The sequence below is a fragment of the Pseudophryne corroboree genome, chromosome 2 (genome assembly GCF_028390025.1).
Source record: "Pseudophryne corroboree isolate aPseCor3 chromosome 2, aPseCor3.hap2, whole genome shotgun sequence".
NCBI classification, from domain to species: domain Eukaryota; kingdom Metazoa; phylum Chordata; class Amphibia; order Anura; family Myobatrachidae; genus Pseudophryne; species Pseudophryne corroboree.
Genome location: NC_086445.1, coordinates 676,802,544 through 676,822,986, shown reverse-complemented (window position 1 = coordinate 676,822,986; position 20,443 = coordinate 676,802,544). Strand labels below are relative to the sequence as shown.

The following is a 20,443-nucleotide window of genomic DNA, read 5'->3' as shown; positions in this document are numbered from 1 at the left end:
GGCCTAGGCTGCGACGCGCGGCAGATGCCGCTACTCACGAACCCGGGAGAGAACCCCAAGATGACAGCAACAGGTTCACTCGGACTGGAAGGATTCCCAGGACCGGCTTAAGAACTCCAGGACTCAGGACCACAGGGAGCAGGATCGACCAGCTAACAGCAGACTAGGAACTAACTTTGCGAGGCAGGAACAGCATACAGGAAGCTATCACCGGCGAGGCTGCAATGTGCTGGCTCCCATAAAAAGACCCGGCTGGCCAATGACAGGAGGGCCAGCAAGACCAGCCCCCAGACCCTAAATAATAGTTGTCGTGCAGCTGCCCTGCTGCACGAACAACTAATCAAGTTTAATCTGGCAACGGGGAACGCAGTCCGCCAATGGCGTCCCCGTTGCCATGGACCCGGCGGCTCTGGACGCCCGGCGTCCTAGCGTTGCCAGGGACCCAGCGGCTACAGTACGCACAGCGTCCTGGCGTTGCTAGGCGCCGGGTGGGCAGCGAGGGAGGTGCGGCGGCCGTGAGCGTCACTCGGAAGCAGTCTGAGCGGCACCGCGGACCGCCGCATCTAACAGATAAATGGGACGGTCATCACTAGGAAAAGTTTTTAATGCATATCAGTAAAGTTTCAATATTTTATATTCACACAATTTATTCAAGAGTGCCCCAACACAAGAGTCCTCTTTTCTCTCTGTACATATACATAGTTTCTTTGACTCTAGGGTGTACCACCAACCATAGTTATTGCCTTGAAAAAAGGATGCATTATACATATGTTGGTCCCAATCATGTTACTTTCAAATTTTCCCATGAAATTAAATTTTGATTGATACTGTGCAGAATCAACTCTACTTTCTTTCACATTCCCAAGTGAAGGCAGAAGATTTAGGGGTTATTCAGGTTTGTTAGCAAACCAAAAAAGTTAGCAATTGGGCAAAACCAGGTTGCACTACAGGTGGAGCAGATGTAACATGTGTAGATAAATTTAGATTTGGGTGGGGTATGTTCAAACTGAAATATAAATTGCAATATAAAAATTAAGCAGACAGCAGTTAACATGCACAGAAACAATATAACCCACCCAAATCTAAATCTCTCTGCATATGTTACATCTATCCCACCTGCAGTGCAACATGGTTTGCCCAATTGCTAACTTTTTTGGTTTGCTAACAAACCTGAATAACCACATTAGTTCCTATCACAGTACTGGCAGCATCAGTCAATGAGAAAACATATAATATATTTTCTTGTTTGCATTTATTACTGTCTCTGGAAGTTCAGCACCACTCTTACCTGTAAGAAAACTGCTGAGTCCTGCTTATAGATTTTTACCAGCTGCATATTTGAGATTGTATCAATGGATCCCATGGCTAGTCCAGCTACTGCCATCACTAGTGCAAGGAGGCCAACATGTCGGCAAAATGGAATGATAACAAAGACCAAGGAGATGATCAGAGAAGACACGAAGAGGATAAACAAACACACCTTCAACCTGCAGACAGTAACAATAATAGAAGTCTTAAAAAGTAGCAAATATTGTTGTATTATATATGGCAGTTGCACAATCATAACATATTATTAAAAACAATAAAAAATCAAACCAAAAAAAAAAAGATTACTAATGATTTTAGTATACAATAACCATACATGTTCATTTTAGTTTTAACCAGTGGTCGAAGTGGGGCGGTATACGGCGGTATGGTATACCGCCACTTCTTCCACTGACCCGGAAATGAGTAAATGAAAGTGCAGCAGGAGGCGAGGGAAGTGGCCATCCTGCTGCACATGTTCAGTATTTTACCGTTTTGAGTACCGGCTGGACTTCGTGCGCGGCCAGTACTGCCCCAGCTGCTATCTACTCTTACCCCCACCCTATCCTCAGCACTGCCCCAACATCTGCATGACCCCCTCTCCCCCACACACACACACACACCAATAATATGTTATGGGACCCAGAAATGGTGAAGTGTGACCCCAATTTTCTATAGTGAGGGGTCCCAGGGACTCACAATTTTTTTTGCTCAACGCGATCACTGATGTTGCTCCCGTCCCTGTTCGGCTGCCGGCGGCTGTGTCGAGCGCGGTACTAGCTCACAGCCGCCAGCCGCTCACCGCCGCCCACCGCTGCCAGCCACCAGCCGCTCACCCGCAACAAATGAGTCAGGTAATGTTCCTCTGCTATCACCCTCTCTCCCTGTCATTACTGTCCCTGTCCCTACTGTCACTCTCTCCCTGCTGTCACTGTCGTCACTCTCTCTCTCCCTGCTGTCACTGTAGTCACTCTCTCTCTCTCTCCCTAGTATCACTGTCGTCAATCTCTCTCTCCCTGCTGTCACTGTCATTATTCTCTCTCCATCATTACATTACTCTCTCTCCCCGTCGTTACTCTCTCTCCCTGTTGTCACTCTCTCTCTCCCTGTCGTCACTCTCTCTCCCTGCTGTCACAATTTCAGCTTACGTCCTAGAGGATGCTGGGGACTCCATAAGGACCATGGGGTATAGATGGTCTCCGCAGGAGACATGGGCACTCTAAGACTTTAGATGGGTGTGAACTGGCTCCTCCCTCTATGCCCCTCCTCCAGACCTCAGTTAGATCCTGTGCCCAGAGGAGACTGGATGCACTACAGGGGAGCTCTACTGAGTTTCTCTGAAAAGACTTTTGTTAGGTTTTTTATTTTCAGGGAGCACTGCTGGACAACAGGCTCCCTGCTTCGTGGGGCTGAGGGGAGAGAAGCAGACCCACTTTCCTGGACTAATGGGCTCTGCTTCTTAGGCTACTGGACACCATTAGCTCCAGAGGGTCGGAACACAGGTGTCGTCCTTGCTGTTCGTCCCAGAGCCGCGCCGCCGTCCTCCTCAAAGAGCCGGAAGATAGAAGCCGGGTAAGTATAGGAAGCATGAAGACTTCAAAGGCGCCAGATCTTTGGATCTTCATGAGGTACTGCGCAGCAGTCACGCTGCGCGCCATTGCTCCCACAACACACACAGGCACAGCAAGGGTGCAGGGCGCAGGGGGGGCGCCCTGGGCAGCAATTTTTACCTCACATAAGCCTGGCACAAGTATATAGATACTGCGGAGGCAGTATATAATAAATCCCCTGCCAGTATAAAGAAAAATAGCGGGACCGAAGCCCGCCATCGAGGGGGCGGGGCTTGATCCTCCAGCACTAACCAGCGCCATATTCTCCACAGCAAGCTGCAGAGAAGCTGCTCCCGGACTATCCCCTGCTGAACAAGTATCAGGGGGCAAAACCGAGGGGGGGGGGGGGGGCACATTTATTTGGTGCTAATTGTGTATATAAAGCGCTGTACAGGCTGGGACTTTGTTTCAGTATCTAGTGGCGCTGGGTGTGTGCTGGCATACTCTCTCTCTGTCTCTCCAAAGGGCCTTATTGTGGGTCTGTCCCCATATTCATATATCCCAGTGTGTGTGGGGGTGTCAGTACGTGTGTGTCGACATGTCTGAAGCGGAAAGGCTCGTCTAGGGAGGATGCAGAGCAGATGGTGGTGGTGTGTCCGTCGGCACAGCCGACACCTGATTGGTTGGACATGTGGAATGTTTTAAATGCTAATGTGGCTTTATTACATAAGAGATTGGACAAAGCAGAGTCCAAGGACAAAGCAGGGAGTCAATCCATGGCTTTGACTGTGTCACAAGACCCTTCAGGGTCCCATAAACGTCCCTTTTCCCAGATAGCAGATACTCATACCGACACGGATTCTGACTCCAGTGTAGACTATGATGATGCAAGGTTGCACCCAAGAGTGGTCAAGAGTATTAAATATATGATTATTGCAATAAAAGATGTTTTGCATATCACAGTGGACCCCTCTGTCCCTGACACGAGGGTCTGCATGTTTAAGGAAAAGAAACCTGAGGTAACGTTTCCCCCATCTCATGAGCTTAACGCTTTATTTGAAAAGGCTTGGGAAACTCCAGACAAGAGACTGCAGGTTCCCAAGAGAATTATTATGGCGTATCCTTTCCCCTCAAAGGACAGGTTACGGTGGGAATCCTCGCCCATTGTGGACAAGGCCTTGACGCGCTTGTCCAAAAAGGTGGCACTACCGTCCCCGGACACGGCGACCCTAAAGGATCCTGCGGATCGCAGGCAGGAAACTACCTTAAAATCAATTTATGCGACTACGGGAGCCCTGCTCAGACCTGCAGTAGCGTCGGCATGGGTGGGTAGCGCAATTGCAGCGTGGGCAGATAACTTGTCATCTGACATTGACACCCTAGATAAAGATAGTGTTTTGTTGACCTTAGGTCACATCAAGGACGCAGCGTTATATATGAGAGAGGCTGTGAGAGATATTGGGCTGCTGGGTTCAAGAGCCAATGCCATGGCAGTTTCTGCTAGAAGGTCCCTGTGGACCCGTCAATGGACAGGTGATGCAGATTCAAAGAGACATATGGAGGCTTTGCCTTACAAAGGTGAAGTTTTATTTGGGGAGGGCCTCGCGGACCTAGTTTCCACAGCTACCGCGGGTAAGTCTTCTTTTTTGCCTTACGTTCCCCCACAGCAAAAGAAAACACCTCAATACCAGATGCAGTCCTTTCGGTCGCATAAGTTCAGAAAGGGTTGTGGCTCTTCCTTCCTCGCCAGAGGTAGAGGTAGAGGGAAAAGAACACCAGCTACGGCTAGTTCCCAGGAACAAAAATCCTCCCCGGCCTCTACAAAATCCACCGCATGACGCCGGGGCTCCACTACGGGAGTCTGCACCGGTGGGGGCACGTCTTCGACTCTTCCGCCAAGTCTGGGTTCAGTCGGATTTGGATCCTTGGGTGGTCGAAATTGTATCCCAAGGCTACAAACTGGAGTTCGAAGATGTGCCTCCACACCGATTTTTCAAATCGGCCCTGCCAGCTTCTCCCCCAGAGAGGGAAATAGTTTCAGCTGCCATTCAAAAGCTGTGTCAACAGCAGGTGATTATCAAGGTTCCCCTAGTGCAACAGGGGAAAGGGTTTTATTCAACCCTATTTGTGGTCCCGAAGCCGGATGGCTCGGTCAGACCAATTCTGAATCTAAAATCCCTAAACCTATATTTGAAAAGGTTCAAAGGTTCAAATTCAAGAGGAAATCTCTCCGGGCAGTGATCTCCAGCCTGGAAGGGGGGGATATTATGGTGTCACTAGACATTAAGGATGCATACCTTCATGTCCCCATATATCCGCCTCATCAGGCGTACCTGAGATTCGCTGTACAGGATTGTCATTACCAGTTTCAGACGTTGCCATTTGGGCTTTCCATGGCCCCGAGAATTTTCACCAAGGTAATGGCGGAAATGATGGTGCTCCTGCGCAAGCAGGGGGTCACAATTATCCCATACTTGGACGATCTCCTGACAAAGGCAAGATCAAGAGATCAGCTACTAAAAAGCGTGTCTCTCTCCCTGAGAGTACTACAACAACACGGCTGGATTCTAAATCTACCAAAGTCGCAGTTGGTTCCGACAACTCGGCTGTCATTTTTGGGCATGGTTCTGGACACGGAAAACAAGAGGGTTTTTCTCCCAATGGAAAAAGCCCAGGAACTCCAGAACATGGTCAAGGACCTGCTGAAACCAAAAAGAGTGTCGGTTCATCAATGCACTCGAGTATTGGGAAAGATGGTGGCGGCCTACGAGGCCATTCCGTTCGACAGGTTCCATGCAAGAACTTTTCAGTGGGACCTTCTGGACAAGTGGTCAGAGTCCCATCTACAAATGCATCGGAGGATAAGCCTGTCCCCCAGGGCCAGGGTCTATCTCTTGTGGTGGCTCCAGAGTGCTCACCTTCTAGAGGGTCGCAGGTTCGGCATTCAAGATTGGGTTCTTGTGACCACGGACGCAAGCCTCACAAGGAAAAAATTTATAGGGAATGTGGTCAAGCCAGGAGGCTTGTCTACACATCAATGTGCTGGAATTAAGGGCCATATACAACGGCCTGCAAAAGGCGGAGAAGCTTCTTCTCAACCTACCCGTTCTGATCCAGTCAGACGTCACAGCCGTGTCGCATGTGAACCGCCAGGGCGTGACAAAGAGCAGAGCAACAATGGCAGAAGCCACCAGGATTCTTCGCTGGGCGGAAAATCATGTAAGCGCTCTGTCAGCGGTCTTCATTCTGGGAGTAGACAACTGGGAAGCAGACTTCCTCAGCAGACACGATCTACATCTAGGAGAGTGGGGACTTCATCAAGAGGTCTTTGCAAAGGTAACAAGTCGTTGGGGACTTCCTCAAATAGACATGATGGCGTCACGCCTCAACAGAAAGCTTTGGATGTATTGTTCCAAGTCGAGGGACCCTCAGGCAGTGGCGGTGGACGCCCTGGTGACACCATGGGTGTTTCAGTCGGTCTATGTGTTCCCTCCACTTCCACTTAACTCAAAAATATTGAGAATCATAAGACGAACAAGAGTGCAGACAATACTCATTGTTCCAGATTGGCCTCGAAGGGCCTGGTATTCAGATCTTCAGAAAATGATCACAGAAGATCCGTGGCCTCTTCCTCCCAGGGAGGACCTGTTGCAACAGGGGCCCTGGGTGTTCCAAGACTTAACGCGGTTACGTTTGACGGCATGGCGGTTGAACACCAAATCCTAGCTAGGAAAGGTATTCCGGGGGAAGTCATCCCTACTCTAATCAAAGCTAGGAAGGAGGTAACGGCGAAGCGTTATCACCGTATCTGGAGGAAATATGTATTTTGGTGTGAAGCCAAGAATGCTCCTATGGAAGATTTTCAGCTGGGTCGTTTTCTCCATTTTCTACAGAGTTAGGCTCCATTAAGGTGCAGATTTCGGCCTTATCTATTTTCTTTCAGAAGGAATTGGCTTCTCTCCCAGACGTCCAGACTTTTGTAAAGGGAGTGCTGCACATCCAACCTCCTTTTGTGTCCCCAGTGGCACCGTGGGACCTTTACGTGGTGTTACAGTTCCTTAAATCACACTGGAAAGTGGTCATGTTGTTGGCCTTGGCATCTGCGAGGCGGGTGTCAGAATTGGCGGCTTTGTCTCACAAGAGCCCCTATCTGATTTTCCATGTGGATCGAGCAGAGTTGAGGACTCGTCCTCAATTTCTGCCTAAAGTGGTTTCGTCGTTTCATATAAACCAACCTATTGTGGTGCCTGTGGCTACGGGTGACTTAGAGCTGTGGTTCCCAAACTGTGTGCCGTGCCTTGGATTGGTGGTCCATGACCAATTCAAATTATTTATGGTCAACGTCATATTCAAAACCAGTGCTGGTGGCTGCAAATCATAAAATATGTGGATAAACAGAAGTGAATCTTGTCCCTCACCACAAAATTGACCCTAAGGATGACTTATAAACACAATTTACTTAATTGAATATTTCTTTTAAATTTCTCAATTAGAATCTTTTGGCCTAAGGGTGCCGTGAAAAAAATTATTATACGCAAGGGCGCCGTGATTCCAAAAAGTTTGGAAACCACTGACTTAGAGAATTCCAAGTCTCTTGATGTAGTCAGGGCCTTAAAAATGTATGTAGCCGAGACGGCTCGGGTTAGGAAAACCGAGGCACTGTTTGTCCTGTATGCAGCCAACAAGGTTGGCGCTCCTGCTTCTAAGCAGACTATTGCTCGCTGGATCTGTAACACGATTCAGCAGGCTCATTCTACGGCTGGATTGCCGGTACCAAATTCGGTAAAGGCCCATTCCACTAGGAAGGTGGGCTCTTCTTGGGCGGCTGCCCGAGGCGTCTCGGCATTACAGCTTTGCCGAGCAGCTACTTGGTTGGGTTCAAACATTTTTGCAAAATTCTACAAGTTTGATACCCTGGCTGATGAGGACCTCCTATTTGCTCAATCGGTGCTGCAGAGTCATCCGCACTCTCCCGCCTGGTCTGGAGCTTTGGTATAATCCCCATGGTCCTTACGGAGTCCCCAGCATCTTCTAAGACGTAAGAGAAAATAAGATTTTAAACCTACCGGTAAATCTTTTTCTCCTAGTCCGTAGAGGATGCTGGGCGCCCGTCCCAGTGCGGACAATTTCTGCAAGGCTTGTATATAGTTGTTGCTTACATAAGGGTTATGTTACAGTTGAGATCAGTCTCTGGCTGATGCTGTTTTGTTCATGCTGTTAACTGGTTTAGTATATACCATGTTGTACGGTGTGTATGGTGTGGGCTGGTATGTGTCTCGCCCTTAGATTAACAAAAATCCTTTCCTCGTACTGTCCGTCTCCTCTGGGCACAGTTCTATAACTGAGGTCTGGAGGAAGGGCATAGAGGGAGGAGCCAGTTCACACCCATCTAAAGTCTTAGAGTGCCCATGTCTCCTGCGGAGCCCGTCTATACTCCATGGTCCTAACGGAGTCCCCAGCATCCTCTACGGACTAGGAGAAAAAGATTTACCGGTAGGTTTAAAATCTTATTTTCTGCTGCGGGGTACACTGGGCTCCACAAGGATTGGACAATGGGGGTGTAGAGTAGGATCTTGATCTGAGGCACCAACAGTCTCAAAGCTTTGACTGTTTGAATGCACAGCGCCGCCTCCTATATCACCCCGCATCCCAGCACAGGAGCTCAGTTTTGAAAGTTGGTGCTGCAGTAAGCAGGCACTGAACAGAGAGGCTGCTCCAAGCAGCCCTAAGGCTTTTTATGAGGTAAAAAGTGAAGACTTCAAGGGCAGCAACGGTGGTAAATGTCTTGTGACATTCACTGCTGCAGCTCCAGCTATCCCTAGCGGCACTATACACTCCCGAGCCCTGGTTGCCGGGTATCTACAGCAGAGGCTCCAGTTTTCTTCACGTTAGACACACGCGGCTAGGGCTCTCCAGGATCGCGTGGTCGCGCTTCGGGAGGTGGTAAGTGGGTCCCGCTTGCGGGACCCGGTCTTTATCGCGATCCGGCACGGTCAGTGGGAGGCGGGGCGCGCGTGCTGGCGGTGGACACTGTGGCAGTACAGGTGATCCCACTAGATCACCAGGGCATGGGCGCAGGTCAGGTTTTCTCTCTAAACCAATTCTTATATTGCCCACAGTACCCGGTGGTCTTGCCAGCAGAGGTGATAAGGCTTAGACCTGAAGCTCCTCCCCCAGCCCCAGGACGCCATTTCTAGCAAGTGTTCCCGCCCTGGAGCTGCATATCTGTCTTTTCCTCACTCCCTGTCAGTGTCTGCGGCGCCATTATCCCTCAGCTCACTGTTCCTGGGACTGCTTGGGCAAATCCTCCTATGTAAAGCCGCCTGGTTGTCAGCGCTGTGCCTTTACATGACACTTAAGTATTCTACCTGCCTTTTTAGACAGTGATAGTTAAGAAAGAGTGCATTTAGTCAGGGTTTTATAGTACAATTACCCTGTGATATACATCCAGTTCTTACTGTGTACTGTTATAGCTATTGTTATATAGCTGTGTAAGCTAGTCCAGTGCAGTATTATTGTCAGTAATACCTCTACATTGTACAAACTGTGACTTTCTGTGTGTGCATTTGATAGCTGAGTGGTGTCCATTTCGTGTCTTTCACTCAACCTGCTATCCCTATATTCCATAACCTGAGGGGGCTTGGTGCGTCAGGTGTTATCTAATATAGGATTTTCACAAAGATATACTGTATTACGTATTTTTCTCTGTGATTTAGTCACCATATCTCTCCTTTATCTCTGCTAGTGCTGACTACACTGCGCAGGGGTTTGGGTTTAGAGGTATAGTGCTGCTGATAATTGTACTGTGTTAACCTCATACTGCAAGTTATATCATGTCTGGTTCTGAGGGTAACGGTTCTGGGGCTGAACACACTGCCGGTGTTGCCGACGCCACGGGGCCATATGAGGAGAAGATAGCAGCTGTGGGCTCTGGTTCTGGGGGCTCCTTGCCCCCCAGTGGGACTGTGGCAACTGAGGCACATATTGACCCACCGTGGGCCGCTTTTTCCACGCTTCTGTATACGCTAGTTCATAAACTAACTCCCCCTATGGGACCCCCAATGACGGTACAACCGTATGTGGTCCCTGCAGCTAACCCGCCGTGGGCGGACAATTTATCTCTTCAATTAAAGAAGTTGAACCAGTCCTTGACTTCTAAAAAGTCTGACCAACGCGCGCCTAAGTCCAAGAGGTCCTCTAAGCGAGCGCTTATCTCCTCACAATCCACTGCTGTCACTGACACCTCGTCTGATGAAGACGGCACATATACTGACCCCTCAGGTTCTGACTTAGATACGGCTGATGGGGAGGGTAGTTCACATGTGGATGTTCCTGATCTTTTGGAGGCTATTAAGTTAATTCTGCAGATTACGGATGATCCCGAGCCATCCGTCCCTCCTAAGAAACCAGATAGGTTCAAGCGTCAGAAGGTGGTTAAGCAAGTTTTACCTCACTCTGACCACCTAGTGGATATACGTCAGGTACCCTGGGAAAACCCGGGTACGAAGTCTGTGCCTCAAAAGAAGATGCTGGCTCGCTATCCCCTCGCGCAAGAGCTGTCTAAAAATTGGGAAACGCCTCCTCCAGTGGATTCACATGTGGCTAGGATGGTGGTTTCCTCAGCTCTACCTGTCACTACCGTCACGTCTCTAAAAGAGCCTACGGATAAACGTGTGGAGGGTTGTCTGAAAGCGATTTACACCCTCACGGGTGCTGCACAAAGGCCCAATATTGCAGCTACATGGGCTGCAGAGGCTATTGAAGCATGGGCCTTGGAGTTAGAAGCTGAAATCTCCTCTGACCATGCTAGACAATGCTTGTCATATATTGTCACAGCTTCTCGATATATTAAAGAGGCGGCTTCTGATGCCGGTATCCTAGCAGCCAAGGCTTCTACTACGTCAGTCCTGGCTCGCCGGATATTGTGGCTGAGATCCTGGTCTGTGGATCTGGACTCTAGAAAAACCCTGGAGGTACTCCCTTTCAAGGGAGATATTCTGTTTGGGGAGGACTTAAATAAGATTGTGGCTGACTTGGCTACTGCCAAAACTGCCTGTCTGCCTAATACCGCTCCTTCTGTGTCGAAGGCTAAAGGTACGTCCTTTCGCCTCTTTCGTCCTTCAGGTAAAGCAAAAGGTCAGGCGTACCATAAGCAGGCCCGAACTTCCAAACCTGGTAAGCCGAAGCCCAAAAGAGCCTGGGCTGCACGTCAGCCAGCTTCCAAGATCAATAAGCCTGTCGCATGACGGGGCGGGCCTCCCCCTGGGAGATCCAAGGGTGGGGGGCCGGCTTCTAGGGTATACCCAGGAATGGTTGAAGACCACTTCAGATGCCTGGGTACGGGAAGTCGTCACACGAGGTTACGCCATAGCCTTCAAATACCGACCCCCTCATCGATTTTGCCAGACAGACGTCCCTTTGGACCAGACAAAGGCAAATGCTCTAGATTCGGTGGTACAGACCCTCCTGGATACAGAGTCGTTGTACAGGTGCCTCTTGCTCAGAGGGTCCGGGGGTACTATTCTCCGCTGTTTCTAGTCCCGAAACCGAATGGGTCCTCCCGGCCCATTCTCAACCTCAAGGCATTGAACAGGTTTGTGAAGGTTTCCAAGTTCCGTATGGAAAGCCTTCGCTCTATAGTTCTGGCCTTGGAACCTTGGGACTACATGGTCTCCCTGGACATACAGGATGCTTACCTGCATATTCCTATAGCAGTGTCACATCAACAATACCTGAGGTTCGCTATTGGCAACCTACATTACCAGTTTCGGGCGTTACCTTTTGGTTTAACAACGGCTCCGCGATTCTTCACCAAAGTTATGGCGGTGATGACGGTGGTACTCCGCCATCAAGGGGTCAGGATACTGCCGTATTTAGACGACTTGTTAATCCTGACAAATTCTCCAGATCTTCTCCTGCATCATCTGGATATGACAGTCCGTTTTCTACAAGCCCACGGGTGGCTCATCAACTGGAGGAAATCCTCCCTGGTCCCTGCTCAGAGCATGGTGCACCTGGGAGCGTTGTTGGACACTCACAACCAGAGGTTGTTCTTGTCTCAGGAGAAAGTCCTGAAGATTCAGGACAGGATTCGTTGCTTCCTTTCTCGTCCGCAAGTGTCGATACATTCGACAATGCAGGTGCTGGGCCTAATGGTATCAGCATTCGACATGGTGGAGTATGCTCAATTACATTGTCGCCCCCTCCAGAGGCTGATTCTAGCCAAGTGGGACGGCCTGCCTCACCGGATCAGATCTCAAATGATCTTCTTGACTCCGGAGGTCCGTCTGTCGCTACACTGGTGGCTCCGGGACCAACAATTGTGCAGGGGTCGTCCCTTCTGGATATCCAACTGGGTCCTGTTGACGACATATGCCAGTCTAAGAGGTTGGGGCGCGGTGCTGGAGCAACACTCCCTTCAGGGTCGGTGGACCAAGGAGGAATCTCTCCTCTCGATCAACATTCTGGAGTTGCGGGCGGTCTTCAATGCGTTGAACCTGGCCCAGCATTTAATTCAGAATCGTCCTGTTCAAGTACAGTCGGACAACGCCACCACAGTGGTTTACATAAATCATCAAGGCGGCACTCGAAGCCGTTTGGCAATGAAGGAAGTCTCACGGATTCTACGTTGGGCGGAACGCCATCTACCGGCCATATCGGCAATATTCATTCCGGAAGTCCTGAATTGGGAAGCGGACTTTCTCAGTCATCAGGACGTGCATGCCGGCGAGTGGGGCCTCCATCCAGAAGTGTTTCAACTCCTCGTGGAAAAGTGGGGTCTTCCAGACGTGGATCTGATGGCGTCTCGACACAATCACAAGGTTCCGGTCTTCGGAGCAAGGACAAGGGATCCTCAAGCAGCATACGTGGATGCGCTGGCGGTGCCGTGGAGGTTTCGGCTGCCGTATGTGTTCCCTCCGGTGTCACTCCTGCCCAGGGTAATTCGGAAGTTCAAGCAAGAAAAAGGAATTCTGCTTCTCATAGCTTCAGCGTGGCACAGACGGCACTGGTTCTCAGACCTGCAGGGCCTATCGTCAGAGCGTCCTTCCACAACGCCCAGACCTCCTCGTTCAGGGCCCCTGTGTCTACCAGGACCTAGCCCGGCTGTCTTTGACGGCGTGGCTCTTGAAGCTTCCGTCTTAAGGGCTAAGGGTTTTTCTGAAGAGGTCATTAAAACTATTTTGCGGGCCCGGAAACCGGCTTCTACTCGGATTTACCATAGGGTCTGGCATTCCTACTTTGTTTGGTGCGCATCTAACAATTATGACGCTTCCAAGTTTAGTACAGCCAAGCTTTTGGCTTTTCTGCAGCAAGGCCTAGAGTTGGGCCTGCATCTGGCCTCCCTAAAGGTTCATATTTCTGCCTTGTCGGTGTGGTTTCAGAGAAAAATTGCAACTTTGCCTGATCTTCATACTTTCACTCAGGGTGTGTTGCGTATCCAACCTCCCCATGTCCCACCTGTGACTCCTTGGGACTTGTCGGTGGTTTTGGAGGCGTTGAAGGAGCCTCCGTTTAAACCCCTTCGTTCAGCTGACCTTAAGTGGCTTTCCCTTAAGGTGGTGTTCTTGCTGGCTATTGCCTCTGCTAGAAGAGTGTCGGATCTGGGTGCCTTGTCTTGTAGTACCCCATATCTGATTTTTCACCGTGATCGGGCGGTTCTTAGGACTCGTCCCGGATATTTACCTAAGGTGGTTTTTCTAACCATAAAACTCGTTCTTGGCTCATTCAGTGTGCTATAATGTGAATTTTTAGCTCATTCAGTGTGCTATAATGTGAATTTTGGCTCATTCAGTGTGCTATAATGTGAATTTTGGCTCATTCAGTGTGCTACAATGTGAATTTTGGCTCATTCAGTGTGCTAAAATGTGAATTTCGGCTCATACAGTGTGCTACAATGTGAATTTCGGCTCATTCAGTGTGCTACAATGTGAATTTCGGCTCATTCATTGTGCTACAATGTGAATTTCGGCTCATTCAGTGTGCTACAATGTGAATTTCGGCTCATTCAGTGTGCTACAATGTGAATTTCGGCTCATTCAGTGTGCTACTATGTGAATTTTGGCTCATACAGTGTGCTATAATGTGAATTTCGGCTCATTCAGTGTGCTACAATGTGAATTTCGGCTCATTCAGTGTGCTACAATGTGAATTTCGGCTCATTCAATGTGCTACAAGGTGAATTTCGGCTCATTCAGTGTGCTATAATGTGAATTTCGGCTCATTCAGTGTGCTATAATGTGAATTTCGGCTCATTCAGTGTGCTACAATGTGAATTTCGGCTCATTCAGTGTGCTACAATGTGAATTTCGGCTCATTCAGTGTGCTACAATGTGAATTTCGGCTCATTCAGTGTGCTACAATGTGAATTTCGGCTCTTTCAGTGCGCTACAATGTGAATTTCTGCTCATTCAGTGTGCTACAATGTGAATTTCGGTTTATTCAGTGTGCTACAATGTGAATTTCAATCAGGGCAATCAGCACAGCCTTTAAAAAGGGCAACTGCACAATGGACACACATACACCTTGATAAAGCTGTTGACACAGCGAAACGCGTCGGTTTACAGAGGCCTCCACTACAACTAAAAACCTCCTATCCTGGAATACGCCTAGAAGTCCTGCACGCCTGAAACGGGGAACTTGTTGGTGTCCGCAAGAGGAGTTTGAGACCATGCTTTCAATAGGACTATAACTGTCCACAATCAAGCTTCAAAGGTTCTCCATCCACTCCGTATGGACTTTACATCTCCACAAGTGATATCTATACCCCTTGGACTGTGGCAATATTTTCCAAAGGATTCTATACAGGAGACTGTGTGTGGCCTCTACAAGTGGTAATATACCGAATGAAGTGCTGTGCTGTGTTTGCCCTGTTTTATATATATATATTTTTTTATTTTTTATTTTTTTTTAATTTCTAATTATATTTATGGTTGCAACCAAATATTTTATTTTGTAAAATAAAGAAGTTATATTGTCTTTATCCAGTATATAGCGCTGTATATCTTTTCCAAGTACAATGTGAATTTCGTCTGATTCAATATGTTATAATGTGAATTTCGGCCCATTCAGTGTGCTACAATGTGAATTTCTGCTCATTCAGTGTGCTACAATTTGAATTTCGTCTCATTCAGTGTGCTACAATGTGAATTTCGGCTCATTCGGTGTGCGATAATGTGAATTTCGGCTCATTCAGTGTGCTACAATGTGAATTTCGGCTCATTCAGTGTGCTACAATGTGAATTTCAGCTCATTCAGTGTGTTATAATGTGAATTTCGTCTCATTCAGTGTGCTACAATGTGAATTTCTACTCATTCAGTGTGCTACAATGTGAATTTCGGCTCATTCAGTGTGCTACAATGTGAATTTCGGCTCATTCAGTGTGCGATAATGTGAATTTCGGCTCATTCAGTGTGCTACAATGTGAATTTCGGCTCATTCAGTGTGCTACAATGTGAATTTCGGCTCGTAACGTGTGCTACAATGTGAGTTTCGGCTTGTACCGTGTGCTATAATGTGAAAGGGGCACCAGTACTAGATAGTATAAGGGGTTCTACTACACTGGATACTCCCCCTTTTGGATGACCACGCCCCCTTTTCTGGAGCACGAGCACCTTTAGCGCGCGCATAATTGCGTCCTTGACTCTTGCATACCCCCACTTCAAAATTTCCACTTCGACCACTGGTTTTAACTTAATAAACTGTATATATACAGGACCTGTTTTTTGAAATGTGAAGGTGTTGTGACATGTATGTTTTATTTTTACTTTTATTTGGGTTACTCATATAATAATTTAAAATAAATACACATATAACTTGCCCATGGATACTTAAAAATGTAAACATCTTAATGGGTTTTGTTTTCATGAAACACAAATAATGTTCATGTAAACACTTTATAAGAAATAACTTATGACTTCATATGTCATACGGGCGCAATTGAAAAACACAGACCGGACTCAAACCCAGCCTTTAACGGGAGTGTTTGGTGATTTTCGCCTGAAACACGCCTGTAAAATACTATTGCCTACACCATCGTAAAATATGATCCCCAAAAACACGGGAGCATAGTAAATTTCCATATCTCATTTAAAAAAATGTTCATGAGTTCGATCGATCCCACCTGCGTTTAATCTACGACAAACACGGATGAGATACAATTCTTAGTAAATTTACTCCCCCCCCCAGTGTTTTTGTGTTATCCGGCTCTCCTCCAGTATCGATTTTTCCAGCACTATATTGGTTTATATCCATTGGAAATCGTGCTATTCTAAATATTCAATAGTAAATAGTGAAGGGCTTTAAATACCCAGAGCCAAAAGATGGTGGTAGCTCCAGATATCTGAAATATTTATGTAACACAAATCTTTAATTTACCTTGGAGATAAATGATCTCTAGTTCAAGATCCTTCAAGATAAGGAAATTATCTTTAGGGCCTAATCTGCTTTATGTGCAACCACTTAACCATACCTCCCAATTGTCCCAATTTTCGCGGGACAGTCCCATTTTTTGGGACTGTCCCGTTGTCCCACCTGCGGGCTGCAGTGTCTCGCGGTTGTCACAACGGGGTGTTTCTGTGGGTCCGTTGGATTTTCACCAACCGAAGGAGCAGATGCCCCAGAGTGCTGGGAGCAAGGAGGACGAAGATAATTCCTTCTCAAATATTTATTAAAGATAACGGATAAGAATGACACTTGTAGGAAGACGGAGACTAAAGAGTTCTGGGTTGGTAAACTGCCGGAAGGGAAGTCACTGAATGATGCGAGGCCGAGACTGAAGAAGAACGATGAATGTCCTTAGTTGGTACTAGACGTGGCTGAAGAATCGTGGTGTCGAGTTGCTGAGTGATACGAAGGTGAAGCTGAAGAACTGAGAAGTTTGTGTGCTGGATAATATAAAAAGACGTGGATGTGGAACTTGTGAAGACTGGTTGCTGGACGGTGCGAGGACGTGAATGAAGAACTGTGAAGATTGATTGCTTACTGATGCGAAGACGTAAATGACGGACTGAGGAGACTGGTTACTGGATGATGCGAAGACGTGGAGGAAGGACGGTGAGGAATGGTTGCTGGATGATGCAAAGACGTAGACGAAGGACGGTGAGGACTGGTTGCTGGATGATGCAAAGATGTGGACGTAGGACGGTGAGGACTGGTTGCTGGATGATGCAAAGACGTGGATGAAGGACTGTGAGAACTGATTGCTAGATGATGCGAAGACGTGGATGAAGAGCACAGGCTGGAGCGAGAGAACCACCGCGGGAATCCTACGGTATCTGAGCGGGTGACTGTGCCGCGCTCTGGAGACCCGGCGAGATCCTTGAAACGGGAGACAGCGAGCAATCACTGAGAGCGGAAATAGAACCAAACACTGGAGAAGCACAGATATAATATGTAGGAGCACAGAGCTAGGGTACAGAGTATCTACAAAAAAGTACTGGCACAGAATGCAAAATTCCCAGCCTATTTATAGGCCACAAGAACACAGGATTCGCTGACACTCACCCATAGATGCTCATTGGTGCATACTTGGTCTCCAACATGGCCGCCCCCATGCCACAATCACACATGAGCGCTGCCGGCCACTAGATCCCCGCACTCCCGGCTCCCTGCAGCCGCGTCATCCCCACTGCCGATCGCGCCGCGTCCTCCCGCAGGCACACAGGATCCCCAGCAGCCGCACCGGGAGCGGACGGATCCGGGGACCCGTATCGGTAAACGACCGCTTCATGACAGCAGTGAGGGGAGGCAGTTGGGAGGCTCTTGTCACTCACTGCTGTCTAGCAGAGCAGCGGTGAATAGACGCTGTGCGCACAGGTGACAGAGGGAGAGAGGGAATGCCAGCTGTTCACAGAGCACTGGGCATGCCCCCTCAGTGATAAAAAATAAGAATTTACTTACCGATAATTCTATTTCTCAAAGTCCGTAGTGGATGCTGGGGACTCCGAAAGGACCATGGGGAATAGCGGCTCCGCAGGAGACTGGGCACAAAAGTAAAAGCTTTAGGACTACCTGGTGTGCACTGGCTCCTCCCCCTATGACCCTCCTCCAAGCCTCAGTTAGGATACTGTGCCCGGACGAGCGTACACAATAAGGAAGGATTTTGAATCCCGGGTAAGACTCATACCAGCCACACCAATCACACCGTACAACTTGTGATCTGAACCCAGTTAACAGCATGATAACAGAGGAGCCTCTGAAAAGATGGCTCACAACAATAATAACCCAATTTTTGTAACAATAACTATGTACAAGTATTGCAGACAATCCGCACTTGGGATGGGCGCCCAGCATCCACTACGGACTTTGAGAAATAGAATTATCGGTAAGTAAATTCTTATTTTCTCTGACGTCCTAGTGGATGCTGGGGACTCCGAAAGGACCATGGGGATTATACCAAAGCTCCCAAACGGGCGGGAGAGTGCGGATGACTCTGCAGCACCGAATGAGAGAACTCCAGGTCCTCCTCAGCCAGGGTATCAAATTTGTAGAATTTAGCAAACGTGTTTGCCCCTGACCAAGTAGCTGCTCGGCAAAGTTGTAAAGCCGAGACCCCTCGGGCAGCCGCCCAAGATGAGCCCACTTTCCGTGTGGAATGGGCTTTTACAGATTTTGGCTGTGGCAGGCCTGCCACAGAATGTGCAAGCTGAATTGTACTACAAATCCAACGAGCAATAGTCTGCTTAGAAGCAGGAGCACCCAGCTTGTTGGGTGCATACAGGATAAACAGCGAGTCAGATTTTCTGACTCCAGCCGTCCTGGAAACATATATTTTCAGGGCCCTGACTACGTCCAGCAACTTGGAATCCTCCAAGTCCCTAGTAGCCGCAGGCACCACAATAGGCTGGTTTAAGTGAAATGCTGAAACCACCTTAGGGAGAAATTGAGGAAGAGTCCTCAATTCTGCCCTGTCCGTATGAAAAATTAGGTAAGGGCTTTTATAGGATAAAGCCGCCAATTCTGAGACACGCCTGGCTGAAGCCAGGGCTAACAGCATTACCACTTTCCATGTGAGATATTTTAAGTCCACAGTGGTGAGTGGTTCAAACCAATGTGATTTTAGGAACTCCAAAACTACATTGAGATCCCAAGGTGCCACTGGAGGCACAAAAGGAGGCTGTATATGCAGTACCCCCTTGACAAACGTCTGAACTTCAGGAACTGAAGCTAGTTCTTTTTGGAAGAATATTGACAGGGCCGAAATTTGAACCTTAATGGACCCTAATTTTAGGCCCATAGACAGTCCTGTTTGCAGGAAATGCAGGAAACGACCCAGTTGAAATTCCTCTGTAGGGGCCTTCCTGGCCTCACACCACGCAACATATTTACGCCAAATACGGTGATAATGTTGCACAGTTACATCCTTCCTGGCTTTGATCAGGGTAGGGATGACTTCATCCGGAATGCCTTTTTCCTTCAGGATCCGGCGTTCAACCGCCATGCCGTCAAACGCAGCCGCGGTAAGTCTTGGAACAGACATGGTCCCTGCTGGAGCAGGTCCTTTCTTAGAGGTAGAGGCCACGGGTCTTCCGTGAGCATCTCTTGAAGTTCCGGGTACCAAGTCCTTCTTGGCCAATCCGGAGCCACGAGTATAGTCCTTACTCCTCTCCTCCTTATGATTCTCAGTACCTTGGGTATGAGAGGCAGAGGAGGGAACACATACACTGACTGGTACACCCACGGTGTTACCAGAGCGTCCACAGCTATTGCCTGAGGGTCCCTTGACCTGGCGCAATATCTGTCCAGTTTTTTGTTGAGGCGGGACGCCATCATGTCCACCTTTGGTTTTTCCCAACGGTTCACAATCATGTGGAAGACTTCTGGGTGAAGTCCCCACTCCCCCGGGTGGAGGTCGTGTCTGCTGAGGAAGTCTGCTTCCCAGTTGTCCACTCCCGGAATGAACACTGCTGACAGTGCTATCACATGATTTTCCGCCCAGCGAAGAATCCTTGCAACTTCCGTCATTGCCCTCCTGCTTCTTGTGCCGCCCTGTCTGTTTACGTGGGCGACTGCCGTGATGTTGTCCGACTGGATCAACACCGGCTGACCCTGAAGCAGAGGCCTTGCCTGACTTAGGGCATTGTAAATGGCCCTTAGTTCCAGGATATTTATGTGAAGTGACGTTTCCGTGCTTGACCACAAGCCTTGGAAATTTCTTCCCTGTGTGACTGCTCCCCAGCCTCTCAGGCTGGCATCCGTGGTCACCAGGACCCAGTCCTGAATGCCGAATCTGCGGCCCTCTAGAAGATGAGCACTCTGTAACCACCACAGGAGAGACACCCTTGTCCTTGGAGACAGGGTTATCCGCTGATGCATTTGAAGATGCGATCCGGACCATTTGTCCAGCAGATCCCACTGAAAAGTTCTTGCGTGGAATCTGCCGAATGGAATCGCTTCGTAAGAAGCCACCATTTTTCCCAGGACCCTTGTGCATTGATGCACTGACACTTGGCCTGGTTTTAGGAGGTTCCTGACTAGGTCGGATAACTCCCTGGCTTTCTCCTCCGGGAGAAACACCTTTTTCTGTACTGTGTCCAGAATCATCCCTAGGAACAGCAGACGTGTCGTCGGAAGCAGCTGCGATTTTGGA

General features: G+C 48.6%; 1 protein-coding gene across 2 annotated transcripts in view; it reads right to left on the bottom strand.

The window, feature by feature from the left end:
• Positions 1-20,443, bottom strand: part of MFSD4A (major facilitator superfamily domain containing 4A) — a 314,229-nt gene that overhangs the window by 148,340 nt on the left and 145,446 nt on the right. For both annotated transcript variants that reach the window (XM_063955141.1, XM_063955140.1), the window contains one exon: positions 1,289-1,487. In XM_063955141.1, coding sequence (XP_063811211.1) covers positions 1,289-1,487 — 199 coding nt within the window. The remainder of the gene's footprint in view (positions 1-1,288; positions 1,488-20,443) is intronic.